General features: G+C 39.6%; 3 protein-coding genes across 5 annotated transcripts; 2 read left to right on the forward strand and 1 right to left on the reverse strand.

Annotated features, from left to right (window-relative positions):
- Positions 1-934: 934 nt before the first annotated feature.
- snx24 (sorting nexin 24) lies at positions 935-7,945 on the forward strand. 2 transcript variants are annotated; one of them, XM_044175172.1, is made up of 7 exons: positions 935-1,271; positions 3,086-3,169; positions 4,628-4,732; positions 5,084-5,145; positions 5,268-5,297; positions 5,530-5,594; positions 5,738-7,945. In XM_044175172.1, the coding sequence occupies exons 1-7, from the start codon at positions 1,203-1,205 to the stop codon at positions 5,806-5,808; spliced, it is 486 nt and encodes a 161-aa protein (XP_044031107.1). In that variant the 5' UTR covers positions 935-1,202; the 3' UTR covers positions 5,809-7,945. The 2 variants fall into 2 exon arrangements, with proteins under 2 accessions (XP_044031107.1, XP_044031106.1); XM_044175171.1 differs by having other exon boundaries at positions 945-1,271; positions 5,051-5,145.
- Positions 7,946-7,960: 15 nt separating this feature from the next.
- Positions 7,961-16,423, reverse strand: ggcx (gamma-glutamyl carboxylase). The gene is made up of 15 exons (XM_044175170.1): positions 16,198-16,423; positions 15,674-15,874; positions 15,354-15,512; positions 12,635-12,800; positions 12,447-12,525; positions 12,224-12,330; positions 11,951-12,114; positions 11,527-11,828; positions 11,055-11,186; positions 10,423-10,574; positions 10,130-10,299; positions 9,857-9,987; positions 9,630-9,777; positions 9,143-9,347; positions 7,961-9,011 (listed from the first exon to the last, which is right to left on the reverse strand). Exons 1-15 carry the CDS (start codon positions 16,220-16,222, stop codon positions 8,852-8,854), a joined length of 2,301 nt encoding a protein of 766 aa, XP_044031105.1. The 5' UTR covers positions 16,223-16,423; the 3' UTR covers positions 7,961-8,851.
- A 1,788-nt stretch (positions 16,424-18,211) lies between these two features.
- On the forward strand, positions 18,212-24,946 carry gmcl1 (germ cell-less, spermatogenesis associated). 2 transcript variants are annotated; one of them, XM_044175173.1, is made up of 15 exons: positions 18,212-18,623; positions 19,228-19,410; positions 19,531-19,654; positions 19,782-19,878; positions 19,975-20,072; positions 20,193-20,305; positions 20,423-20,488; positions 20,763-20,847; positions 20,939-21,029; positions 21,140-21,280; positions 21,691-21,760; positions 21,874-21,949; positions 22,036-22,181; positions 22,587-22,674; positions 22,790-24,946. In XM_044175173.1, the coding sequence occupies exons 2-15, from the start codon at positions 19,235-19,237 to the stop codon at positions 22,928-22,930; spliced, it is 1,512 nt and encodes a 503-aa protein (XP_044031108.1). In that variant the 5' UTR covers positions 18,212-18,623; positions 19,228-19,234; the 3' UTR covers positions 22,931-24,946. The 2 variants fall into 2 exon arrangements, with proteins under 2 accessions (XP_044031108.1, XP_044031109.1); XM_044175174.1 differs by having other exon boundaries at positions 18,213-18,623; positions 19,233-19,410.
- Positions 24,947-26,297: the final 1,351 nt, after the last annotated feature.

Consider the following 26,297-nt stretch of genomic DNA (forward strand, 5'->3'; position numbering starts at 1 on the left):
AGTCAAGCTGGATCCTACATTTCCCATAATGCAACTTGACAGCATCTTTCATTAGATCCTCCCTGACTGGTAAACACATGTCTTTCAAACTTCCCACCTCCAGTTTTGACATCACTATGACATCATCAGGGTCAATTTTTATGAATTTGACAAAGCCTCTCCAGAGCCACAGAAAACATTATATAACTTTTTGCTTTTTGCCTTTATTTGATAGGAACAGCTGAAGAGAGACAGGAAATGTGGGAGAGAGAGGGGGGATGAGATGTAGCAAAGGGCTGCTGTGTAAGGACCAGGGCGCCCCAACATAGCCTAATAAGTTAACCATTGATAATTAAATAATAAAGCTCAACAAGGATTTCTGACTAATCTCTATAAAGTGAAAATTATTTAGCTTTTGACAAGACTACACATACTGACCTAGCCAGCTAACTAGCATTACACCTTACTCACTCTCCTTTTAGCTCTGTTTTTGGTCTCCACCAACTCCTGAGGGAAACATCTGGCTCTTTAGATGCTAAATGCTTCACTATGTTCACAAGCTAGTCACTACCTGTGTCTCTCCCCTTAAACAAGAAATCACGTGATCCATTGTTAATATAAAAATACTGATAATAGTCGCTTTAAGAGAGGCAGAGGGCATATGATTGGCTGAAAGATGAGGGGGCGGAGACTGGTGACACCAACACAGTCATGAAATGTGACATTATGAAATAGATGAATGAAATATAAAATAAAAACAGACTTTTGAAAAAGGACATTTTGAAAATTTCAAAATGTAATGAAATAATAATTGACTCCAATAATGCTATTTTATTATGAAAATAAGAATGATGAAGTAACATTTTATTATAATTAATATATTTTTTATTATTGGGTCGTGTATATATTCTACACAATTTATTCATATGATAATTTATTTAAAAATCGCTGATTTATTTGGTTATTTAATATTTTACCTTTGGGGCTCCATCATTTGGAGTATCGCACAATATTAAAATGATCCATAAAATCACAACCTGGTCATCCGCAGTATCCTCCGGTGCTGCAGGCGGCTCCACTGAGACATTGCTCATGTTGTTGGAAGTCACTGATTTTTATCAGGCTGTCAGAGAAACTGGAGTAAATCTAAAACACCAGCAGTGTGTGTGTCTGTGTGTGCCATACAGATATTACCTACAAAACTGTTCTTTTTTTAAGTCAAAATGCATCCGGTCAGAGTGTCGATTCCGTCGTTTCGTTCAGAAAACAACTCGATCGAGAGAGGATACACGGTAAGCTGCTGAATAATAACCTGTCTCTTTCGTCTGCTCTGCTGCTGTCATCAGTTTTTCATTTGAACTCGGATGTTATTTCTGTGCCCTTAAAATAATAAATCGTTTAACATCGTGGATCAAGCTGCGTAAATGTCACTGTTAATGTAAGGTGTTTTGTCTGTTTGGTTAACGGCTGTTCAGATGCCTCAAATCAGCCCTGAAGTCACCTCTGTTTTTATACATTGTAAACATGTCAATGTAAATTAAAAGAACAAAAACTTACAGACAAAACAGAGAAAACGTTAACTCGGGGTTTTAATTTGGTGTCTCGTTTATGTTGAAGAGACTCATGAATTTGTGTCTAAAGAGCCACTGGGCATGTAAACCAACCCACACAGTCCATTACAGACTGGTTTAAATAAAGCTTTATGACATCAATCAATTGTATAGGCAAACTCATATTAAGTGTTAATATGATACATTTCACTTTAAAGGTACACAAGCACTTTAGTGTTGCAGTTCCAGAAAGTTGGGGGACTTATGAGAGACATGTTGTTTTTTTTAAAAGGTCAAAATCAAAGCAGCAGAGACTGAGACATACTGACTTTTAGTCCTTAGTATGGGTCAACTCTCAAAAACATTGGATCCTACATTTCCCATAATGCATTCAATAGCCTTTTGATTAGACAGTAAACTCCCATCTCTTTCAAACTCCATGCCTCCAGATTCCAACGCAGACTTTGTGTCATAAATTAGTCCCAATTCAAATACCTACACTCAGGGTATCTGCTGATACCAAGTACTGACCCGATCCCAGTGCCCTGTTTTTCCCAAATTTAAAGGAATAGTTTGGCATTTTGGGAAATACACTTATTTGCTTTCTTGGAATCAGGCTAGCTGTTTCCCCCTGTTTCCATTCTGCATGCCAAACTAGAGTAAAGTGGCATTAATCCTCTCATCTAATTCTTGGCAAGAAAGCAAATAACCGTATTTCCCAGAATGTTGAACTATTCCTTTAAATTCTGTATTCCTCACATATAAACTGAGTGGGCAGCCTGCCATGACTGAATGAATGTAACTGATAGTGGAAACACTGAATTTTTATAATGACATTGACAAAGAAACTATATTCAATGTGGTTTGGTCATATCATGGCCGATACCTGATCTGTGTAATAAGGTCAGTATCAGCACTGATACCGATCCAGTGTATTGGATCGGTCCGTGCCTAATTTTAAGCGTCCCAAAGAGGTAGAACTATGCAGTATTTCACAAGAAGAAAGCAATAAAAAAGTCAGAAAAATAAATATTCTTCTTCCACATCCTTCTAATCATCTTGTGACCCACTGAGGGGTTATAATTCCTACTTGTTTACTTACTTATTTGGCGGCTCTCTGTCTTTGGGAGATTCAGTATAAGTTTATGTTACCAGTCCAGAATTACATTAACAATACTGCCGTCATTTAAGAGTTGATTTTCTCTTTTACATATTGCTGGCATGAACAGCAGTGTGTATGCAGTATCTGCATTTTCCGGAAGAATCCAGCTGAGTGAGGGAAGTCGGTTTAGGGATGTTAACCATAAGTCTGACAGGTCACATTTTTCTTCTTATTCAGCAGCCAGATGTTTCCTCTTGGTAACTAGCTGACATAGACTGTAACTGACAGCTCTGCAGTCAGCTGTGCCGTCCGTCACGCACTGACTGGGTGCACTGGGTGGAGACATTTGTGGGTGATGGGCTCTGGTGATAAATCATGATTCCCTCAACTGACTCTCAACAACAGAATTCACCCTTTTTCACAAGAGTAGTACTAACCTTTTCCTTTCTTTTAGGTCTTTAAAATTGACGTGCTGATGAATGGCAGACAACATTCTGTTGAGAAACGCTACAGTGAATTCCACACTTTGCATAAAATGGTGAGATTTAGTGCATCCCTAAAGTTTATGATCATTTATTGGTGTTGAGTATTAACAAAGTCCTCCTTTCTCATGAGTTCAAATTTAGTGTTCAAGTCCTTAAACTTTAATAAGTGAAAATAAATGTTTTTTTACATATTAACCATGTATGATGATTTATTTCACTGATATTTGTGTTGCAATAGCATTTTAATGTCTGTGCTGTATTGCCTTAAGTGCTAAAAAGGATTAGTCAAATCACTGAAAATTAATTGACAACCATTTTAATAATCAATTATTATCATTTTAAGTAATTTATCAAATAAGGCAACTGGAATATGACACTTTGGGCTCTATGGGGTTCTATCTTTTCTAGATTTTAGAGACTAAACAATCAATCAAAAAAAAACAATACATACATTGATTGATAATTAAAATAGTCATAAATACCTTTGTAAAACCCTATGTAGCACATTTCATACAAAACGTTCCAATACAGTGTGCTTCACAAAACATAAAAAAAACAAAAACATAACAAGATATACAAGAAATGGGAACATTAAAAACACAAAATTGTCTATTTACCTATTTACAAGTGCAAAATTCAGAGGTGTGTAGGCACACACAGGAAATCACAGCAGCAAATAAATAATGAATGTGCTCCATGGTGGTTAACCACATTCACCATACTTTTCCTGTCCTGTTTAAGAGTCCACATTTAGTTTGATTGGAAATCTGCTTTCTGTACAGGCCTTTTCCTGCGGTAAACATTTTGATATGTCACAGTAGGAAAAGCACAGGTATGGATAATCAAATTAATGATGGCTGAATTCCATTTAGCTGCTTCAGTTTCAGGGTCCTGATATTGTGCATGCTGGCTCACTGTCACAACTTACTGGGACACTTGGATAGAAAGGAACTATTGTTAATGTTATTAGTAACACCTGTGCTTTTCCAACTATGACAAGTCAAAATGTCTGCTGTGAAAAATGTCAATTATGGTTCATGCTGGGTTATTTTTAGCCATTTTAGCAGCATGACTCTGTGGTTGGCAATGTCGGTAGGTCAGTCCACTTTGGTCCAGACTGAAATATCTCAACAACTACAGGATGAATTGCCATGAAATTTTCATTCATGGTGCCCAGAGGATGAACCATAATGACTTTGGTGATCCTTTGAAATATCTCAACATCTACTCAGTGGATCGGCACAAGATTTTGTAGTGAGATCAGGTCAAAATTTTAATTTGTCTTATACTTTGGTTTTTGACCAACTTTGGTTTAATGACAAAACTAATGACATTAGCTGTAGTTTAGTGCTAAAACTGTTAACACGCTACAGTAGGATGTGTTAGCATTTAGCTCAAAGCACCACTGTGCTTAAGTACAGCTTCACAGTGCTGCTAGAACGGTTGCAGACTCTACCTCTTACCTGATCTGCCATGTATATTTTTTTAATGATGTTTTTAAATCCCTCCAGCTAAAAAAGAGCATAAAGCCACCTGAGATCCCTTCGAAACACGTTAGAAACTGGGTTCCCAAAGTCCTGGAGCAGAGGAGGCATGGTCTGGAGCTCTACCTGCAGGTACTCTGACACACCTTCACTGCACCTCCTGGGACTGTTTGCTTAAAATAAAGAACCAAAACATTTCTTTATGTATAAAGCTGTCAGTTTCTCTGACAGCCTGTATATGTATAAGTCAGTGTCATAAACGCAGCCTTTCTGCCTTAACCAAATACAAATTTTGTCTTTTCCAAAGTAAACATACACATTATAGTACAGATGTAGGGAGACTAAACAAATTCAAACTTCACCAGAGAAAGGTCATGCAGGTCACTTGAGTTGTGTACCGCTGCTTCATGTGCACATTGCAATTTGCTTTTGTTTTGTCTGTTTTGTCAGACTATAATTATGGAAAATGGGGTTCTTCCAAAGATATTCCTGGATTTCCTGAACATCCGCCACTTTCCTTCAGTGCCAAAAACAGAAAGCTGTGGGTGAGTTGAAACTGCAGCTTTTTTATGAAATAAAAAACACATTTGTGGCACTTTTTGTGGGAGAGTTTGTTCCAAGGCTACTAGGAGGCTATGTAGCTTAACTTGTATTTTTCCTCTCTAAGGTCATTGGATACAGAATCAGAGGAGTCAAGGTGAGTTGTTTTGTTTAATGTTTCAGTGAATATTTTAAAGACAGTTGGATGAAATAGGTCAGATTTTTTGTTTTGCACCATTTTGAACCAGTTAAAACTCAAGTCACTATTTGCTCTGCACTTAAACTTCACCCAGTCAGTGGCACCACCTACGTTTCTTCATCCTGTTAATTTATAGGTAGCATGTAGCCACCCAAAACCTTCTGACTTCTCCTTTTTGAACTCTTCTCAGTAAACTTTCACATCAGCCAGTCTTGCTGTTTCTGAGAGACCCCTACCTGCTGCCGTCTGCAGACGGTGAGTTCAGGCTACTTATGTGTAATATCATATTTATTCTGTACTTAATCATTCTAATAGCAGCATAGTTTAGAAGATTAATTATGATAAATTAACTATAAAACTACTGTACAAATATTTTGTCTTCCCTTCTTTACTTTCAGATACATTTTCAAATGTTGTGATAGAAGGTGTGATTCATGGAGTTTTCTACCCAGATCTTCAACCAAGGTAGAGCTGCAGAGCCGAATCTGGGAGCATGTCATTACCAACAGATGCTCCATATTTTCACACCATTTTAGGTGTGCATCAGGAAGGACGTAACATGTTAAGATACACTGAGCCTCACTTACATTTTCCAAAGCATAAAACAAAAATCCAGACATAAAAAATAAAAAATGGATGCCTTATGTCTCAATAAATCACTGGCAATACATTTTAAAATGCAACCATTCATTGACCTTACGTTCAGTAACTTCTGCACCATTACCATCAGCTGTTCTTAAAATGAAAAATATTGACCCATATTTCAATGGATTTGAATCCTAAGAAAATAGTTTAATCAAACATTTGTCAGCTATAAAATGTAACTGTATGTGAAACAGTTTAAGTTAACGTAGATATTTTGAGGCATTATAATCCAAATAATTACAAAAAGAATAAGATTATTTATATTTATTTATAGAAATTATAGAGCTTAATACGTCATAATTACTTATTCACTTATATTTTGCTTCTTTCTTCAGAAAGTAATGAGTAAAATAAACACAGGATCAAGTGGAAATCAGTGGCAGATCAAAGTAGGGAGACCTGAAGTCTTGTTTTTAGTTAATAAATACCAGAAATTAGTGAATGGCTCTCCAACTCTGGGGAATCAGAAAGGGAATGCTGGTGTCTGCTGGACTGAAGGTTAGTTTGCCAGACACAAAGGAGGCCTGTAAGGACAAAGCACAGGGCTGCCGTGTGGAGCTGGATCATGGCCTGCAAACAGGGAGGTGCCACTCCCTGTAGCACCAGTACTGTGGTTTTTGAATTTGTTCTGAGCTGCCAAATTGAGCCATCTGAGGGAGAGCAGTGTGGGACGGCATGGAACAGTTTCGAGGCTGCATTCTGGTGCAGTAGACAGATATGTGCCACATGTTAGAGTGGAAATGATTTGAGCTTTACTGTACTGTACTGTAGTGTTTGCAGTGGTGCTAGTGAGCTCTGCAGGGCTACTTGAGCAGCCTGGTTTGGTCAGGTGATGAGCTTGAGGTTTTGGGCCCAAAGCCAAATTGAAATGTAGCCAGGACAGACAGAAATATGTGGCACAACCTGTGAGTGAGGAAAGACTTGTTGACAGAGCAATTTAGAGTACGCCACTGATTTAGCATTATGCTCCTATGACATTGTCGGACTCACAATAGATGGTTTTAAAAGAAGGATTAAAATCGGTGCAGCAGAACCAGATATTGCCTTTTTATTCTGCGCATTCTTCTTCCTTGGCAAAACGTGGCACCTACATTACCCACAATACAACTCAACCATCGACACTTAGGTCGTAGATTCGGGTGTGTTATGGTAGTACCGGCTTGGATCTCCTCCTCCCTCTAAAGCTCTTCCCATGAATAACAAAATATGCAATAATGAGATGTGAGGACTGATAGCATATGGTAGTGACAGCCTGTTTGAACAAATAACGATAACACTTGCTAAAGGCCAGTATCTAACACTAATTCCAGTCATGTTACATTTAATGCTGGATTTACACAATGTAGAAGGCCAGTTTTTCAGTTGTGGTGATTAGAGGCATAGCCAGCTATAATGTAAAGGGATGCAAAATGTGTTTTGTTTTGCAGAGCACTTGTAAAATGAGAGATGGTGATTTAAGACTTAAAACCAGTAAAACACTGTGCAATATGAAATAAAATACAAATTGTCTTTATATTGTTCCTTGCGAACAAATGTATCAACCATCTCCTGTTGTGAACACTCAAAATGACTTGTAGCTTTTATGACACATTATGTTGCATGTCACTTCTTGGGCAGAAATTGATGACACAACACTTCTTATGTGACTGGACCTCCACTACAGCACAGTGACAACTACATATAGTATTTATACTGAATTAAATTAATCCTGAGCAATTAACCTCAACTAAACAGATCATGATTTTATGTTTTAACCAAGTAAATCATTACCCTAGAGATCAATCTTGTAGATTTATACATATTTATATTGTGTAACATTGTTCTGTTTGTGCTCTATGTGAAAAGTGTCATTTATGTGCCATAATGTCAACCTACAGTGAACACTGGAATTCTACTGTAGCACTTTAAGATGAGCGATATGTAAAAATACTGACACCAATAAAAATCATTATTTCCACAAACCTTGTTTATCACGCTGAAAGTTCAAGTTAATTTTTAATTAAAATAACATCAAATTTATTGACATCATAAGCTCTTTCTTAGAAAAGTGACTAGAAAAGGCTGTTGATTGACAAGCTAACAATTGTTTTGTATTTCTGTCAGTCAGTTTTTCTCACATTATAGGGTTAGCATAAAGTCCACATATCCTACTGCATAATCGTAAATGTGCTTGTCATGATTCGGCCAGAATTATTTAAATTATAGCTGGGCAACAAACTGAAAATTTACCAATAGGAGGGGAGTATTGTCAAACCTGATCCTGTTCATGTCAGTATGTTCGCCAAAATCTGTCCCTTTCAAACTTAAAACCATTCAGTAACGTGCTTGTTGTATATTTTCATTCAAAACAAAAGCAGCATTAAAGTCTAATAGTTTAGCTTATTTAAAATCTGATCCTCCAGCAGATCATATAATGCTGACTTCATCGGTCATAGAGCATTTTTAATTAATTGTCAATATGTTGTCAATATCTTGACTTCCTTTCGGTCATGTCACCCAGCCATAATTGCAATTATACAATTCTTAAGCAAAATTGAACAAACAGGAAATGTAATCTTGCACAGCAAAGCAGTGCATATCTGCTAACAAACAGTATTGTGGTTTTGCTGCAGCTACAGAAACGCCATCTGCATAAATTCAGATTCGTAAACAAATGCTACAACAAAATACTGAATTTACCTTTGGAAATAATCTGAAATGCCATATTTTCAGAAGCATAGAGATTTAAAAATCCTTTCTGGGCAGCTTTCTGTCCCAGTAACAGTCCAGTGGTAACAACACACACACACACACACACATCTGTCTGGAATGTGTGATCCAGCAACTGCAGGCAATTCAACAGAGTATCTTTGGACCCAAAGACAGCTTTAAAGTTCCCCATGACCAACTTCGTCTTTCAGCCGTTCATCCTGGTTGGTGTATGCCTGAGGTTCTTTCATGTTGGCAAAGGCAACTTCTCTTGTCAGCTGTTCGAGAGGAGGGAGACCCACCATCAGGTTTCTCATAGCAATGGCTGTCATCAAGAACCTAAAAGAGAAGGGGAAGGGGTTAATGAGATGCGGTGCATTTCCAGATTAAATTAATTTTGGGTTGGACACTTTCTGCGTAAATACGACCAAAGCTGGCCTGTTACTGTGCTGTTAGAGGACAACACTCACCCCCTCCGTATAGTATAGTACTTTTTCACTGCAAAGCGCTCCAGTCGCTCCAGCATGCCAGCCTCCCTGCGTTTCTTCACCTCCTTCATGCGGCGCTGCCTCTTCAGGAACAGCTGCACAATCGGGTCGGTGGAGTTGACCTCCGACCCTTCATCACTGTCTGCAGCGATGAGAGGCTGCAGCTCAGGAGAAAGGGGCTTGGTTTCTGTGGGATGAGACTGTCCAGTCAGCATCTGATGATTTTTTTTTTTTTTTAGCTCTTGAGTAAAACTTTCTTTGCATTTCGATGAAAATGAAGAAAGTTCTCATGGGGGTCAGAGTTGTTTAACATTGTGATCATTGAGGTTATTTTTCCACCAGTCATTTTCACTAAAATATGTGCCTTCACATAAGAAGCCACCTTTACTACATATTTTTTATCATGTTTGTATTGGAGCCTAGTTTTACACTTCATGGTGTGAACTGCCTGACATGAACATGGGTTTACCTGTCCCATTGCGAACACGCTCCTGGAGCTCAAACAGCTTGGTGAAGTTCTCCTGCAGCGCCGCCTCTGTGGTGTTGACGTAGATGTACATGTAGCAAGACGGGTCTTCAGACACAGTGTATACCTTATGGTAAGCCCCAGCAGGCACCTACACATTATGGTAAATGCTTGAATGTGTCCAGGTTAAACGGTATAATGGTAATGGTGGTGATAGTGTGCTGCTGTACCTTTATATGCTCACCAGGCTGAAGAGTGTAGTTCTTTTTCTCCTCCACTACCTCAACGTTCACGTTGCCCTGCAGTACATGTATGCTGGTGTTGCCCAGATCTTCACTTACAAAGTTTTCTAAGTGGAGACCTAAAAGGTATCATACATTCAATTAGCACAAAGGCAGCCTGTGTAGCACCAAGCATTAATAAGGGTAAACAAAACAACAAACTACAAGCATAACTATACTTTTCCATCTAAATTAAAGATGGGACATGGAGAGGTTTGTAACCTGGGAAATCAGCGATAAAGACGATCTCAGTCTGATTGTCCAAACTGCCCTCAATCTCCTGGAACTTGGTCCTCCATGGCGAAAGGTCCACCAGCAGAGGCATCAGCCATGTGTTTGGTCGGAAAGGTGACCAATCAGCCTTCACGACGTCCACACGAGGATCAAAAATCCTTAGAGACAAGTCCAGAGCAAATATAAAAAAAAACACACACTCTTACATTGGATTATTCATTTGATACATCTGAAGTAGTTACATTAATAGCATCTTTTTCTCAAGCAAAAGGCTCTCATACCTTTGCTGGAAGCGTTCATTGATGGACACCCAGATGTCAAAGTAGATTTCCGGATCAGAGATATTATAGCGGGGTAGGAACTGATTGAGGCACATGGCATACTGCTTCAGCATGTCTCCATGGTCTTTCCAGCGACGGCTTTGTGTGAACACCTTCAGCACACAGACAGTATAATTATTACTTTATTAGTAGTCGGCTAAACTGAAATCAAGAGAAAGTCACAATCTCAAAGATCAAGTCAGAAAGTGGTATAAATAGTGAGAACAGTGATAAGTAATAAGTAAAAATGCGATAGCCTGCAGCCAAGTCATGTAGACCTTAGAACCCTTATTTTTGATCTCAAATGGGTTTTTTTTTCCTCAATAAGACAAAAGTAACAGTTTTTCTCAAACATGTGACAAATGCAGAACTTGTCAGTTTTCATTTGCTTTATAACAGTAACAGCGTTTTATCACGAGATGACTGATAGGCCCAATTTACCTTTCATGCTTTGCAATGTGGCTCTTGCTCATACATACATACTCTGCATCATGACTGTCTATGCTGCACTGATGTACCGTTAAGCCAGACTGAATAGAGTTAATGTAATGTTCATATACTCTGTTTCTGACAGTGTTTTCCTTGTAACTCACCCCTGGGTTCAGATATCCAATTTCTCCATTTTTCCCATCTTTATAGGTGATCTTAACATGCTGATGGCTGCGGGAGTGAACCATCATGTCCCATGAGTAACCGTACAAGCCATTGGTCCAGTTGTTGTAACCCTGCATAAAAACAAAATATTAGGATAATTCCATGCTAATTCAATTCACATTGTAAAAGATATCTAACCCTTTCACCGTTTTTATTAAATATGTATATAAACCAAGACTTTAAATTCATAAAGAACAGAAAGAAAAACTGCAAAGTGTTCAGATACTGGATGATGAGTATCTTCCTCTCTAGGGCTTTCACCCCTCTGCTGACAACACCAGTCTGAGTCATTGTTTGCTGTGAACCAATGATTGTGGACTCTGATTGAGCAACTATCGGTCTAGTGACTCAGAGAGGGTTTAAAATGCTTTTGCATTCTCTGTGGAAGAACATGATGCAAGGCAGATGTACCTGTGTGATGAAGTGGGAGTAAGGCAGGAAGAACTGTTCAATTATGTAGAGAAATGTAAAAATGGCTCCCAGCTTGTGCTTAATTCTCAGTTTGGAAGCTCTGGCAACAGGCGGGGCCTCCTGGGGTTCGGTGCTGGTGCTGTGGATCTCACTGTAAACACAGGAAGTACTGGGCTGAGGGTCCAGTGATGTGAGTGGCAGGACTGCCCTTAGGAATACTGGGAAACGAGCAAAGAATCTCCTTGGCCAGTCGGGGTAGCAGAAGAGAGGACTGGTGGCCAGCATTGTGTAGGAAAACATCCCTGTGGAGGATTAACATTCTCAGTTAGATGAAGGTAAAATGATACCCCACAAATTAAAGCTGGAATTAAAAGCATTTATGGCAACAAGAAAGATGATGAAGCACGACAACAAACAAACTCACCGATGCTGAAGAGCTGAGAGTTCATACAGTGGAAGTAGGAGACAAAGAAAAATGCACAAGGTCGTGTGGCATCAAAAAATAGCAGGTAGCCGGCAGTCAAATCCAGAACAAGACCGCCTCCATGCACCACCAGCAGGTTTACTAACTCCACAGGAAGGATCACTCTGAAAAATAATGTGTGATACAGCAACATCAGAGTGGGAGCGCTGACATACAACAGTCAGTGGTTAAAGGCTAAAATATCTTTGGAATGAGCTGCTAAATAATACCTACTTGAAAGGATCAAACAACCAATGGTGTGCCAAGTATGACATCGAGTAACCCTCCACCCAATCAGCATCCAACTTTTTGATTCCAGCAATGAAGTATACAATAAATATCTTTCAGGAACAAAAAACATTGACATCATTAGATCACCTCTACCCAAGCCATGTTTATGAATAATAAAGTTGAAAAATATACAGTATTAGCTGTAAAAAGTCACTGGCGCACAAACCTGTGTCCTCAACACAGTGTAATTCCATAGAGGCACATGAGCATTTCTTATAGAAGGCCTCCGCAATCCATCGATTGACCTACAAATAGACACATGCATAAAAGGTCTTCCTCTGTTGAGCTCACACATATAGACAGGGCAGAAACGCACGAGCAAACACACAGACAGGCCTATAAACATCATCTCACCAGTATCTGTTGCCATCCATGAGTGTGAACTGAAACCCAATGAGGCCATAGAGGTACGAGTGATTGTTCCAGGCTGTTTTGTCCAGAAAGAAGATGTACCAGTACGTCGAGATGAACATGAGGCAGGAGAGACGGTAGAAACAGCCAAGCATGATCCCCAAGGCGCCTTCAATGAGAAACACACAACTTCAGTTAATAATAACAACAACAGTTGTTTCTATTAATTAGTCTATTTTTACATGTAAATATCTGTTAACTTGTTCATGGGTTGTAGTTGTACATTGTACAGTTGTATAATGTCTTCTGTGGCTCTGGAGGAGTTTTGTCAAGTCTGAGAAAATAACCCTGATGATGTCACAGTGATGTTATCAGAATCAGAAATACTTTATTGATCCCCGAGGGGAAACTCTTTTGCTACAGCAGGTCACTATCACGTCAGTGCACACAAGAATAGAAGTACTAAGCAAAAAAATATAATACACTATAATACAGGTCAGAAAATAAATTAAGTACCAAGTGGGTATAAGTATAAAATAAAATTAGTGTGAAGCACAGAGTGAGTTTACCGGTTGATGATAATACGGTATAAGTGCATGAAGTTAAGTGTAGCTTATTAAGATTATAATGAGACGGAGGATATTGCACAGCAGTAATAGAGGTATGAATAAATATCAATATATAGGGAATTTTAAACTAAAAAGAGTATATTGCACAGGAGTATTAACACAGAATATTGCACAATTATTATTAAGTATTGCAGAGATGTAATGATCAATGTCCAGTTTAATTACTTAGGGTCATACAGACTAACACTTAAAGGGAGGAGTTGAAGAGTTTGATGGCCACAGGCAGGAATGACTTCCTGTGGTGCTCTGTGGTGCATTTTGGGGGATGAGTCTTCCGCTGAAGGTGCTCCTTTGTTTGACCAGCACGTCATGGAGCGGGTGGGAGACACTGTCCAAGATGGCATGTAGTTTGGCCAGCATCCTCCTCTCTGACACCACCGCCAGAGAGTCCAGCTCCACCCCCACAATGTCACTGGCCTTACGGATCAGTTTGTTGAGTCTGTTAGCGTCTGCTACCCTCAACCTGCTGCCCCAGCATGCAACAGCATACAGGATAGCACTGGCCACCACAGACTCATAAAACACCTTCAGCATTGTCCGGCAGATGTTGAAGGACATCAGCCTCCTCAGAAAATAGAGGCGGCTCTGGCCGTTCCTGTAAACAGCTTGAGTGTTCTCAGCCCAGTAGAGTTTATTGTCCATGTGTACTCCCAAGTACTTGTAATCCTCTACAATGTCCACACTGACCCCCTGGATGGAAACCGGGGTCAGTGGTGCTTTGGCTCTTCGTAGATCCACAACCAGCTCCTTAGACTTTGTCGCATTGAGCTGCAGATGGTTACAGATGGCTACAGTGTTGCTGACCACGCTGTACGACACACAGTGCTGCAGGCGCACATGCTGTGGTCTGCCAGTCAGGTAGTCCACAATCCAGGACACGAGGGGGACATCCACCTGCATTGCTGCCAGCTTCTCACCCAGCAGGGCTGGCCGGATGGTGTTGAAAGCACTGGAGAAGTAAAAAAACATGATCCTCACTGTGTGCGAACTGAAGGGGGTCCAGGAGGGGTCTGACCATGGGCCGCAGCTGTTCCAGTACCAGTCTCTCCAGGGTCTTCATTATGTGGGAGGTCAGTGCCACTGGTCTGTAGTCCTTGGAGCCACTGGGACACGGCATCTTCGGCACAGAAGAACAGGGACCCTTTGAAGACTCAGGCTCAGGTTGAAGACATGTTGAAGGGCTCCACATAGCTGGGGGGCACAGGCTCTTAGCACCCTGGGGCTAACTCCATCGGGACCTGCAGCCTTGTTTGAGTGGAGTTTCATCAGCTGTCCTCTCACCTGGTCAGCAGTCAGGCACACAGCAGAGGTTACAGGCGGGGGAGGGGGGGGGAGTCCTCAGTCTGAAGAGGGCCGTTAGCCTGATAGCCAGTTGAGGGGGGGAGTAGGACTCTCCCAGGAAGATGGAGGAGCAGAGTACTCAAAGGAGCTTGAGGGCCGACACTGTACTTCTCCTTGGCCTCCCTGATCTTCACCTTCAGGTCAGCCTGGATTGCCCTCACCTCCTCCCTATTACCATCAGTAAAGGCCCTCCTCTTGGCATTCAGGATGTCCTTGATGTCCTTTGTTACCCACGGTTTGTTATTTGGATAACAATGGACCAAATTAGTTGGGACATTGCGGTCCACACAGAAGTTAATGTAGCTAGTAATGCACTCAGTACAAACTGGAGGTGTGGAGTTCAACAGATGTAGACATTTACCGGACAGCAAGGTTCTAACAAAAAGATGGTATAGTGTTGCATTATGGGAAGTACAGAAATTTGGAGTTTGACCCATATTAAGGACTAGTCAGATACCGCAGCCTCTGATCATTCTGTCTCTTGTGGGCAAAATCTAAAAATATATACAAAATTATTGCAAATTATAGTGAATTGAATAAATAAATAAAATAAAAGTGGAAAATTGCAGGTCTGGAATATGTACTTTCATCTTCACCATAGACAGCCACCCCACAGAAACGGTCTCCTATAAAAAGACTGCATCTGCTTAGACTCAAAAAGAAGGGGTGGCCCTTTCCTTCCCAAGCCTCAATAAACACTGAGTTGTGAGCCTTCATAAGTTTCTAACATTAAAAAAAGGAGTGTGACCCACCGAGGAACATCACCACATACACCAGATACATCCAATCCAGTGGCAGTGGCTGCAAGAAATTGAAGAGGGGAAAGCGGCACACAGGGGCACCATCCAGGTACTTATAGTCCAGGTGACTGAGGCCACGTTCCTGTGTGATGTCGATAACCATCAGCAAACCTGCATGACAGACACATGATGCAGTTGGAAGGGCACACAGATTTGCTGCATAAAACATGATTTACCTCAGTATTTTATTAGCTCCTGAGAGCAGTCTCAAGCCTGTTGCAAAAATCACTTAAACCCAGCAGACAGTCTGAGCAAATGTCATCTTAACTTACCGAACAAGCAGCGGAAGATGCCCAGGGATGCAGGGTCAGTGGGACGGTTCAGGAGGGCCACCAGGCTACTCCAGGAGGCCAGGTCCTCCTTCCTGAACCCAAAGATCTTCTCCATCTTGCTTTTGGTCTGTGGTTGATCTTTTTTAGGAGCTGCATCCTTCTTTGCAGTTTGTTCCTCTCCATCACTGCTCACAAGAGCACCTAGAGGTTTAACAGGACCATAAACGTGATCGTTTTATGACTAAGAGCAAGAGTTTTTAGTATTTTGTACTAAACACGATGTCAACTAACTTATTGTGCTTTATTTAGAAAACATGAAAATCCCTGCATGATTTACAAAACGTTCAGCTCTTATTTACACACCAAACACGGTAATGGTTTAGATAACAGCGTAGCCTTGGATAAATGTTGGTCTAAGTGGTCTACACCGTCTTATTTTGAAGAATGTTGGTCTAAGTGGTTACTACTTTGGCTAAACAACAACACACCGCCACACTGACCGTCGCCGCTAACGACAACCTCACCTGCAGTTGCGTCTCTCGCCTCCATGCTACAAAATGTTGAGAATTAAACGGATTTTTAGTGGGGACCTCCCTCTGCTCTCCTCTGCTCTCCCTGCCCCAGGTGGAGGTGTCCTGCCTGATCAAGTCAATGAAACGGACAAAGTTACGTGTCACTATCCCACACACACAAGATAGTCATTGCAGGGAGAGGAGGGAGAGGAGGAGGATGGTTTGGGAGCGATTGGAATGTTGTGAAAGAGGTGTTTGTCGTTTATTGGCTGATTCCTCCAATAAACACGCCCACCAAGGAATACCTCATACGTCATATCCTGTGGTCGGTAGATCCCTCACGGTGCCTTTTGTTTTAGAAGTAGCATTTTTCCTTACATGAACATTTCAGCAAAAACAAAGGTTTTTGCATCTGCATACATGAGTTATATAGGAATTAATCCAAGCAGCAGTAATAAAAAAAGAAGTAAAATGAGCAAGTGAAATAAGATCATTAAAATATGCAGAATATATATATATTTTTTTTTTTTTAATGTCATACTTTAACTATCTTTCTGGAAGTCTCTTTGCTGTTTCTTTTTATCTACCTTTCAACTTGCAACAAGCACAAGGCTGGAGGTGATGTACTCAAGAGGAGGGCAAACCCTGGTCAGCAAGTCACACTGACAAACTATACCATAAGCAGCACCCTGGGTGCTGCTTATGGTATAGTTGGGTATTGAAAACAAAGACGTGTGTTTAAATGAGTAAAGTCTTCATGCATGATAGAGCAGAATTAAACTGCTGGGTAACAACACACTTGAACACAGTCAATGTTTGACTGAGATCTCACTGGATGGGCAAGTCATTAAAAGATCCAACAAATGGCTTTATTGGAATAAGTATTTGTGCTTGCAAGTTAAGTCAGTGATAAAATATGTTTCTGGCCATAAAGAACACGAGACAGCACACTAAGATACACTGGAGTAAAGATAATGCTGTGAGGTATTTGCTCTCAGAATTTTAGGAAGTAGACAGTCACATTATTAAAGACAGCTAGCAATGTTAGTTTTTGATGTTAAATGCTGTTTACTCTGCACCTAAAGGAGAGGGAGGAGTAAAGGGCAACCCGTAAGTAATCACATATTATTCATTAATTATTGGAGACTTTATTCTTCATATGTGTTGAACTGTATGTTTGCTTGTATTGCGAAATTTGCGAATTACACAATTTTGCATGATCAGCTGACCTGCTGTATACCGACTAATAATCTGATTAAATAACGATTATATATGCAGTATTTTTACCTATAATCAGTGACAGATTACATGTTTTTTTTGCAGGAAACCTCCTTGAAATTAAGTGCATTAGTATTAGGCTATTTGTATAATGTATAATAAAATGAAAGCAGTTTTTGTTGTTTTTACCTTCTGAATTCAGTCAACAGATAACACAAAAAACACTTTTTTTTAACATGATATTGAGCATACTTGGCTGTTATATTTTGTGGTCACACAAAACGAAATAGTGGCTGAGCCTACCTTTCTGCTTTCGTTATTGACTTAAACATATTTTAAAGTTAACCTATCAAATTAATCTAAAAAACAAAGAAAATGACCCTTTACTAGCCTAAATACATATTTTTGCATGCTTTTTTGTGGACATAAATGATTAAAATATAATTTTCCTTTCAAATTTTCAGTGCAGTCTTAATTAAAGTTTGCATTAGGCAAAGGCATCCGAGTTAACACAGAAGATGAAACACTGTTGATTTGGCAGTGCCCTTTGGACTCAAAAGGAACCAGACAGACTGGTCAGTAGGGTTCAGCTAGGGCCTAATGTGTAGGATTGGTCATCCAGTTTTCATGTTTTTTTATTTTAATATCTGTTATAAAGGTTTATGGTGAATCTAAGGTATGGGTGCAGCATGAAGGATTATTAAGTTAAGAAGCATTATTAACTTAAAAGAAATTAGATGCAAACAAACAAACGGATTTGTGATATATTTGACTGAAGTTTTTTCAGGGTTGTGTAATCCGTCCATAGGTGGCGCCGTTGAGCAGAGCAGCCACCTGTGACGTAGAAACGCTACTAGTAACCACCGAGAGAAGAAGAACAACAAAAGCAGCCACATATCTTCAGGGCAGTTACACATCACCTTCTACCTCTGTGTTTATATTTGCTTTAATTTAGAAAAATGTAACTGGAACCAAAGAAGGTTTTACGGCCTGTAGGCTTGTGTGGAGTATCAGCTTGTCAGAAGCAACGCTGTTATTGTTTTCAGACTTGTTTTCGTTTGTGAATTCGGCAGCTAAGCTAGCTCTGAGGTTAACGTTAGCTCCTCTTCAACTGGCTCGTCAACGTCTGACAGATTGTCTGACCTGAGATAATCAGCTGCTGTTTACCGTCCAAATTAACCTGACACCTCTCCCTCAGCTTGCCCGGTGCTAATCATCAGGTAAGTTAGCTCAGTTGTTGTTTTTGTTAAACAGACTGTACGTCTGGTTTGCATATGCTGAAGCAGGGAGCCCTTCTATCAGACTTGTTACGGACAAGTGAAGTTAGGTTTTGTTTTGTTATGCTCTCACACTCAAAATACAAGTCCATGCAAATCTCTAGGCCTTTTGGGCCAATTTCTTACCTTTCTTTCAGTTAGATAGGCGCATTATAACAGCCCCACAGTAACTAACAAATGTATTCTAATGTAATTTGCTTTATTCTTGAACATTTAACTAGATAATGCCATTTTTGTATATTATGGTTATTTCAATTGATACAAGGTGATATCGACAAAGTTGTTTTTTTTTTATACCTATATTGTATGTGATGTACTTATATTTTGGAGATGATTAGTGATACTTTCAAAATAACACAACACATTATAATTTTATCAAAATGTGAAATTTGATGCCCAAACATTGACACTGACAAACTTTTGCTGGTTCCAGATTCACAAATGTGTGAATCTGTCTTATATTTTTGAAAATTAAACAATTTGAAGACGTCACCTTGGGTCTGAGAAATTGCGATTGTTTTGTTTGTGTTATGTGTCTCTTTGAAAGCGTAGCGATGGGAAGTCTGGGCAGCAGGTTCCAGTCCCCCTCTCAGGGAAGTGAGGAGGCTACAGAGGGCACAAGTACAAGCCGCAAGCATGGATGTGAGTGTAAGAAGAGGAAACGAAATGCCCAATGTGACTGTGACAGTGAACAAGAGGAGGACGATGCCATACTAGATACACCTCGCAGGCAAGTCCAGTAAAAAAATAAATAAAACCATAATCAATTAAGTGTCAAATCAAGTCATCAATATTTTGTCTTTCATTTGTTTATGTCTCTTCTCTGTTTGTGTTTTCCAAACTTGAGCAGGAAGAAATTAAAAAGCACATCGCGATACATTTATCAGACTTTGTTCCTGAATGGGGAAAACAGTGACATTCGCATCTGTGCTCTGGGACAGGAGTGGAACCTCCACAAGGTGTACCTGTGCCAGGTAAAACATAAATACAAAAACACCACAAAGACAGTCACTGATATATTCTTTCATGCAGATTATCATTGTCTATCACTTACTATTCTTTCTCCTTCTCTTTTCTCTCCCTCCTTCTCGCATTTTGCAGTCAGGGTATTTCTCCAGCATGTTCAGCGGCTCTTGGAAGGAGTCCAACATGATGGAAATCAACTTGGAGATCCCAGACCAGAACATCGACACTGAAGGTGAGAGGACCTCAGTCACAGAAAGCAGCAGTCGACTGTGTTTGTTTGTGTGTTTTACAGACAGAACTTTACTGTTTTGCGTGTGTGTGTGTGTAGCTTTACAAGTCGTATTTGGATCCCTGTACCGGGATGATGTTCTGATCAAGCCCAGCAGAGTCGTCAGTATTCTTGCCGCTGCTTGTATGCTACAGCTGGTCAGTACACTGAATGAAGTCAGCTATTGTGTCAAATGTAAAATTACCATCTTGATTATTGTCTATGCAGTCATATGCTACAAAACCTAATCAAGTCTCATGGCTTGCTGTTATCTATAGGATGGTTTGATCCAGCAGTGTGGCGAGACCATGAAGGAAAACATCAATGCAAAGACCGTGTGTGGCTACTATGCTTGTGCCAGTATCTATGGCTTGGATTCAGTCATGAAAAAGTCAGATTTGAATTAATTTTAATTATTTAAAATCACATTAATTAATCGGTAAATCATTCTTTAATGCTGTGTACTTGCATCACACTGTGTATGTGTTTTGTGAATCTCTTTCTGCAGGTGTCTTGAGTGGCTTCTGAACAACCTGATGACCCACCAAAATGTCGACCTGATGAAAGAACTTGGGTATGTGTGCTCAGTTCCCAATTCTTTTTTACACCATCTTCTAGCCTACATCCTTTCTTGGAGTATCATTGTAACTTTTCTGATAATAAAAATATCAAAATATAATTGTATATTGATTAATATCAGCATGAACCTCGTGATTACAATGTGCTGCTTGATTAAAATTGTCAAAAGGACAATCAAATCGTCGTGTTGAATAATTATGTTTCAAAACACGGTGTAAAAATATTGTCTATGACCATACTCACCATTTGTTTCTGCACTGCATTTACAGGGCAGAGGTGATGAAACAGCTCATCCAGTCCTCAGACCTGTTTGTCATGCAGGTGGAGATGGATGTATACACTGCTCTGAAAAAGGTACATGGATAAATGATATACTTTATAACTCCCAGATACATGCACTGTACCATTAAGTAAGAGCTCATTCTGCAATTCTCTCTTTCTGCAGTGGATGTTTCTGCAGCTCAATCCATCGTGGGACGGCCCAATGAAGCAGCTTCTGGCTGACGCTGATGCCTGGCTTTGCAAACGCAGGACAGGTACAGTAAGGCCACATCTTATGAAACCATTATCTTCATGTCTTTTTTTTTGTTGGTAGCCAGCAACACACAGATGTTTGACTCTGTTTCCAATTGACTTTTGTCTACAGACCTGTGTGAGAAAGAGCCCTTCTTGAACACAGAGGAGGGCGCACCTTTTTGTTCAGTGTTCAAATACGTTCGTCTGCAGTATATCATCAATGATCTGGCATCTGCACGCATCCTGGAGAGAGACAATATTTTGCCCCCTGGTAAGATATGGTTCTGTCTGACATAATTGTATCATGAATGTGCTTCTATGCTCTGGAAAAAATACATTTTCAATTTCATTATCTAATATCAAAGCCGTTAAGGGAATAATTTAATTTAAATTCAGTTTTCAAGGGCTTTCTCGTTACTTGACTGATTATACTGGGAAAAATAAGCCCAGTTATGTAGACCAATATTTTATTTCCATCTTTGTGCTTAATTCAGTTACTTAAGTTGTCTCATTTCATTGTAAGTGCTTTGAAGAATTAGACAGGCTTAGATTTTACTTTTACTACAAATTGTAAAGCAGTGTTACCGTCGTTCATCCTAACGTTTACATCTCTAGGAATGAAGAATGGTCTTTTCCATGTGTTTATGAACTGTTAATATTTTCTATTCAAACTTATTACAGATTGGTTAACGTCTGTGTACAAAAACCAGTGGTTCGCTATGCTCCGGACAGAATTTGACAATGATAATGGGTGAGAACCTGAGACTGAACAATTGTAAAGTCAGTGGACTGACCATAAGAACTGTATGCATAGAATATGATTTGAATGCTGTTGGCATAACAAAGGCACCTGTCTGTCATTAGTCCCCATGAAGCTAACAAAGAGGAGTTCGAGCTGAGCAGTATGAGGTGTGGCAGGAAACTGACTAAAGATGGAGATGTGAGTTGGACAATCACACTGCTACAGTAAATTTTATGTATTTTGTTTAATTTATACAGAGAAAACTGATATTTTTCTCTCCTCAGTACTGCTGGCGATGGACAGGCTTTAACTTTGGTTTTGACCTGCTGGTGACCTACACAAACCGTTTCATAGTCTTCAAAAGAAATACTCTGAGTCAGCCATGTGGGGGCGCTGTGAGTCTGCAACCTCGAAGGCATCTGGCATACAGGTGTAGTTCAGTCAACCTTTGAACATTTATCTCAAAGCTGCATACAGCTGAGTCTATATCACAGACTTTAAAATAAGCAAACTTAAGATGATAATTTTGTGAACTAGACAATAAAAATTACAGGTATAATCTGGAAAACACTTCATCTAAAGGAAGTGTTTCAAACAAAACAAATAGTGATATATTTAGCATTTATTAAAGTTGCTTTACATTCACAGTAGTGCAGTCAGCATAATGGTTGAAAATAGGGGATACGTCAGTCTTCTCATCTAACTCTCGGCAAGAAAGCAAATAAAGCGTATTTCCCAAAATGTCAAATTATTAATTTAAAAACAATGGTTATGTATCTGCAGCTTTAATCTTGGAAAGTCTTTAACCTACTTTTGACAATTTTTACGTGTTCAGGTTACGTCTCGCCTCCTTTGATAGCCGTGGGAAGCTGGTCTGCAGTCGCTCAACATGTTACCAGCTTCTCACCCTTGAGAAAGACCAGGTCAGTGAGCACTGTTAACCTGTAGATGTAGATGGCTCAATTGTCCTGCCATTACCTTGTATACAATGCTGTTCTTGACTTGCTTTATATTCCTCCTTTCCCTTCAATGACTCAGGAATATGTGGTGATGAACCTGGACAGCCGGTTATTATCATTCCCGCTCTACGTTTGCTGTAACTTCCTGTATACATCGCCTCATTCGGACCACCATCCAGATTCCTCAGAACAAGAAAGCGCTGCTCACAGCGTGTCGTGATGCCTGTTCAGAAGCCATTAACAGCTAAGATTCCTCTGGTAATGTTGAGACACTGACACAAGCTTGTATGTACAATCCACAGCCACATTTATCACTTTGACATTGGACATACCATCTGCATGCTATGTAACTCAGTGAGGTGTTTAGGGAAAATGTTTTGCATCTATGTATTCAGTGTTTTGGCACATTCAGAGTTGGCTACAAATACATTACAGTGGCCAGGAGGGATTAGGCCACCCTTTGCTTCAGAGCAGCTTCAAACCGTGGACCTCTGCCATGAACTGTCTGCACTGTGATGTTGGACCATTTCTCAAGATGGAGTCTTTGGAGACAGTGGAAATCTGCTTTGGACTGTGCACCTTAAATAGTGGCTACATGATGTTTAGATCTGGTGATTGTGAAGACCATGGAGGGGTTTGACTTTACACTTAAGTTAATGAAACCACTTGAATTGGTTTATCGGTGTGTATGGGGCCATCATCACCCTGAAATATGGGAACATCATGAGGGAGCAGCACCAGAGGGTGAAATTGTATCTCTACTGACTTGAATGGGAAGTTTCAAGTCTGTTGCTCGTTCTGAACATATGTAAATTGACTGGGATGTGGTCAGAGGTGTGGCCCTTCGCTCCACTGATGGGTGCGCTTGAAAACTCAGCCAGCACAGTGCCATTTTGAGAGGGGTGGACATGTTTTCCACTCCATTTCTAATCAGCACACAAAGCGGCAACTGTCATTTGTACTGACTTGAATCTACGGCTCCATGCAGCAAGCAAACAAAATACCACGTATACCAACAGTGTTGTAAACAATCTAGACTAAAAAACATTTCACATGGCTTGTTGTGACTGAATCCACATGGAAAAGGTACTGTACAATCTTTGCCAACACAAAGACTAAATTAAAGTCTGACACAGCATCTCTAGCACCTGCTGCTGTTTGATTATCAGCTGATAGAGATTCAACATCATACCTGCTGCCTCATACCACCTGCACTCCATTTAAGTGGCTTTTCCTGCCCTTGCCACAATGTGAAAAGTGGCTGGAGCGCAGCTGATGACTACACTTAACAGACATCAGTTTTTAGTTGTGAAAAATGAACTGATATATCCAGTAAAAGCAGGATTTTCAGCCTGTGTTTTTATCACTCTTAAACCCTAAGTCCATCTCACTCTTACTCGAGGCTTTCGGCCTGGAAAGTCCAACACCTCTTCAGTAAACTGGAGAAATCCCAGATTATACCCAGCAGAAGTGTCCCTTGGACTTTGTAACATTTCATGCAAAATTCTATTTATAATACCTGATATGAGCAAAAATATCAAATTCAAATGATACAAGTAAACTAGCGAAGCCCAAGTAACCATGCTGTTACATACCTCTAAGTGAACCTGCATCGTGAGGTCAAAAATCCAGATTTAACCCAATAATCTTTCTTCATGTTTACAGTTGGACATCCAATCATTGAAACCAGCTTTCTGATGTTCACAGCATAATGTTGAAACTCATAGAAATGTTGATACTCTTCAGATTTTGAGACTTTCTGCAGTGTTTACCAGCTACACTGTCAAATGTCCATTTACTGAGTCCACTGCTCCTCTTTTGCAGTGCAGCATGTCCCTGTTTGACACATTTATGCAGGACATTTAGACTGCTCCCATCACCACATTAAGTACCTTTTGCAGTTATGTTGTTGTAAATATTTGTACTATTAATTAGGTGACTATTTGTTTGACAATTTTGGAAATCTGTTGTTACCTCATGCTGTTTTGAAAACAAGTAAATTTTTCAGATTTTCAGCAGACGTACTGCTAACTCATTCTAGTCAGTATGATTCACCTGTATAGCTGCAACTGTAACTGTCATTAAGTACAAAGTTAAAGGTGTTTTTGTTTGGCATTTATTTATTTTTACTTACTTTGTATTTGTATGGATTTATTTTTGCAAAAGAAAATATGTATACAATTCTCGACGGCCAATAAAACTGCCCATTCGTGTGGGCTGTGGTGCTATCACATGATCTCTTTTTCCAGTGTAGGTTTTTATTATAGCTGCACAGTTATTCATGTATTTATGCTTCTATAGATATTACAGAAGTTACCCTTGATGAATATTGATAGTGTCTTCTGCCAAAATTCTAATTTTTACTCCAGAATATGAACAGAAAATGGTGCCCTTTGGTGTTCACCCCCATTATCTCCATTCCTCTATGCTGAAGCCTGATTTCCTACATAGTGATGTTCATTAGGACAAACTTACAGTAACATAGAGCTGTGTACCAATTTTATTCTATTAATGTCATGTTGTCATATCATGTTCTATATAATCCCATGTGAAATTACTCAAACCACTCAGACTACTGTCACAGCTCAATTATCACTTTGTTGTGATGACTAATGTAGTGGTGGCTCAAAGCTCAATGTGTAGGTGGCACAGCTTTTGTTTTTGGTTGGCTCCTCTGTAGAGTCTGTTCTGGTCTCTGCATTAAGGTTTGAATATAATTAATCAGCCGTTTCCCTTGCTAAATGTTTTTTGGGTAAAAACAGTCCTGGCTACCGAAGAGCTTTCTTTCTAACTATGTGAGGTTATAGAGGGTGCTTTTTATTAAGGCTCTAGCCTTTTAGTCTGTCACTTGTTATTCTACATTTATGTGATGTAAAGGACATAAAACAAGAATTTAGTCTTGAGAGTTTGTCAAGAGATTATCACAGTTGTTTTACAAATCCCAGTTATTCCTGTTAACAGTTTGTCTGAAGTATTTTTTTAATCAGAAAATGATGCCATGGTTCCCTCAGAATGATGGCTATTATTACATTATATTAACCTTGTTCCATTTGCCGGCTCTTGTTCACAGGCCTGCTGTTCTATGTTGCTGATACATGCTATATTGCATTCACAGGCCTGCTGTTCTATGTTGCTGATACATGCTATATTGCATTCTCAGGGTGGTTTGTCTTTGTTGCAAACATGAATTCCTTTTCAATTTACCAGATTGGTTGCATAATTAAAATAGTTTATTAAATTAAATTTTATTTATATAGCGCCAATTCATAAGTTATCTCATTGCACTTTTCATATAGAGCATACTCTTTATAATATTACACCAGCTGTGACATTAAAACATTTTCTAAACAAACAGACAATATATTAGATTTGGACCAATGAAATGGGTTGTGGGATTTACATCAGGTCTACAGTGCATTTACTGCGTCTTGTATTTGATCATGTACAATATTCTTCTGCAGCTACTCAAGACTCCACAAGGCCACCGCACAGTGTTGCCTGTCTTGTACCATTATTTGTATATAATTGAGAAAATGATTTTACAGTCATTAAAATGCGTAACGGAAGCATCACTGGCATTTGTCATT

Source organism: Siniperca chuatsi, linkage group LG18 (assembly GCF_020085105.1).
Source record: "Siniperca chuatsi isolate FFG_IHB_CAS linkage group LG18, ASM2008510v1, whole genome shotgun sequence".
Lineage (NCBI taxonomy): Eukaryota > Metazoa > Chordata > Actinopteri > Centrarchiformes > Sinipercidae > Siniperca > Siniperca chuatsi.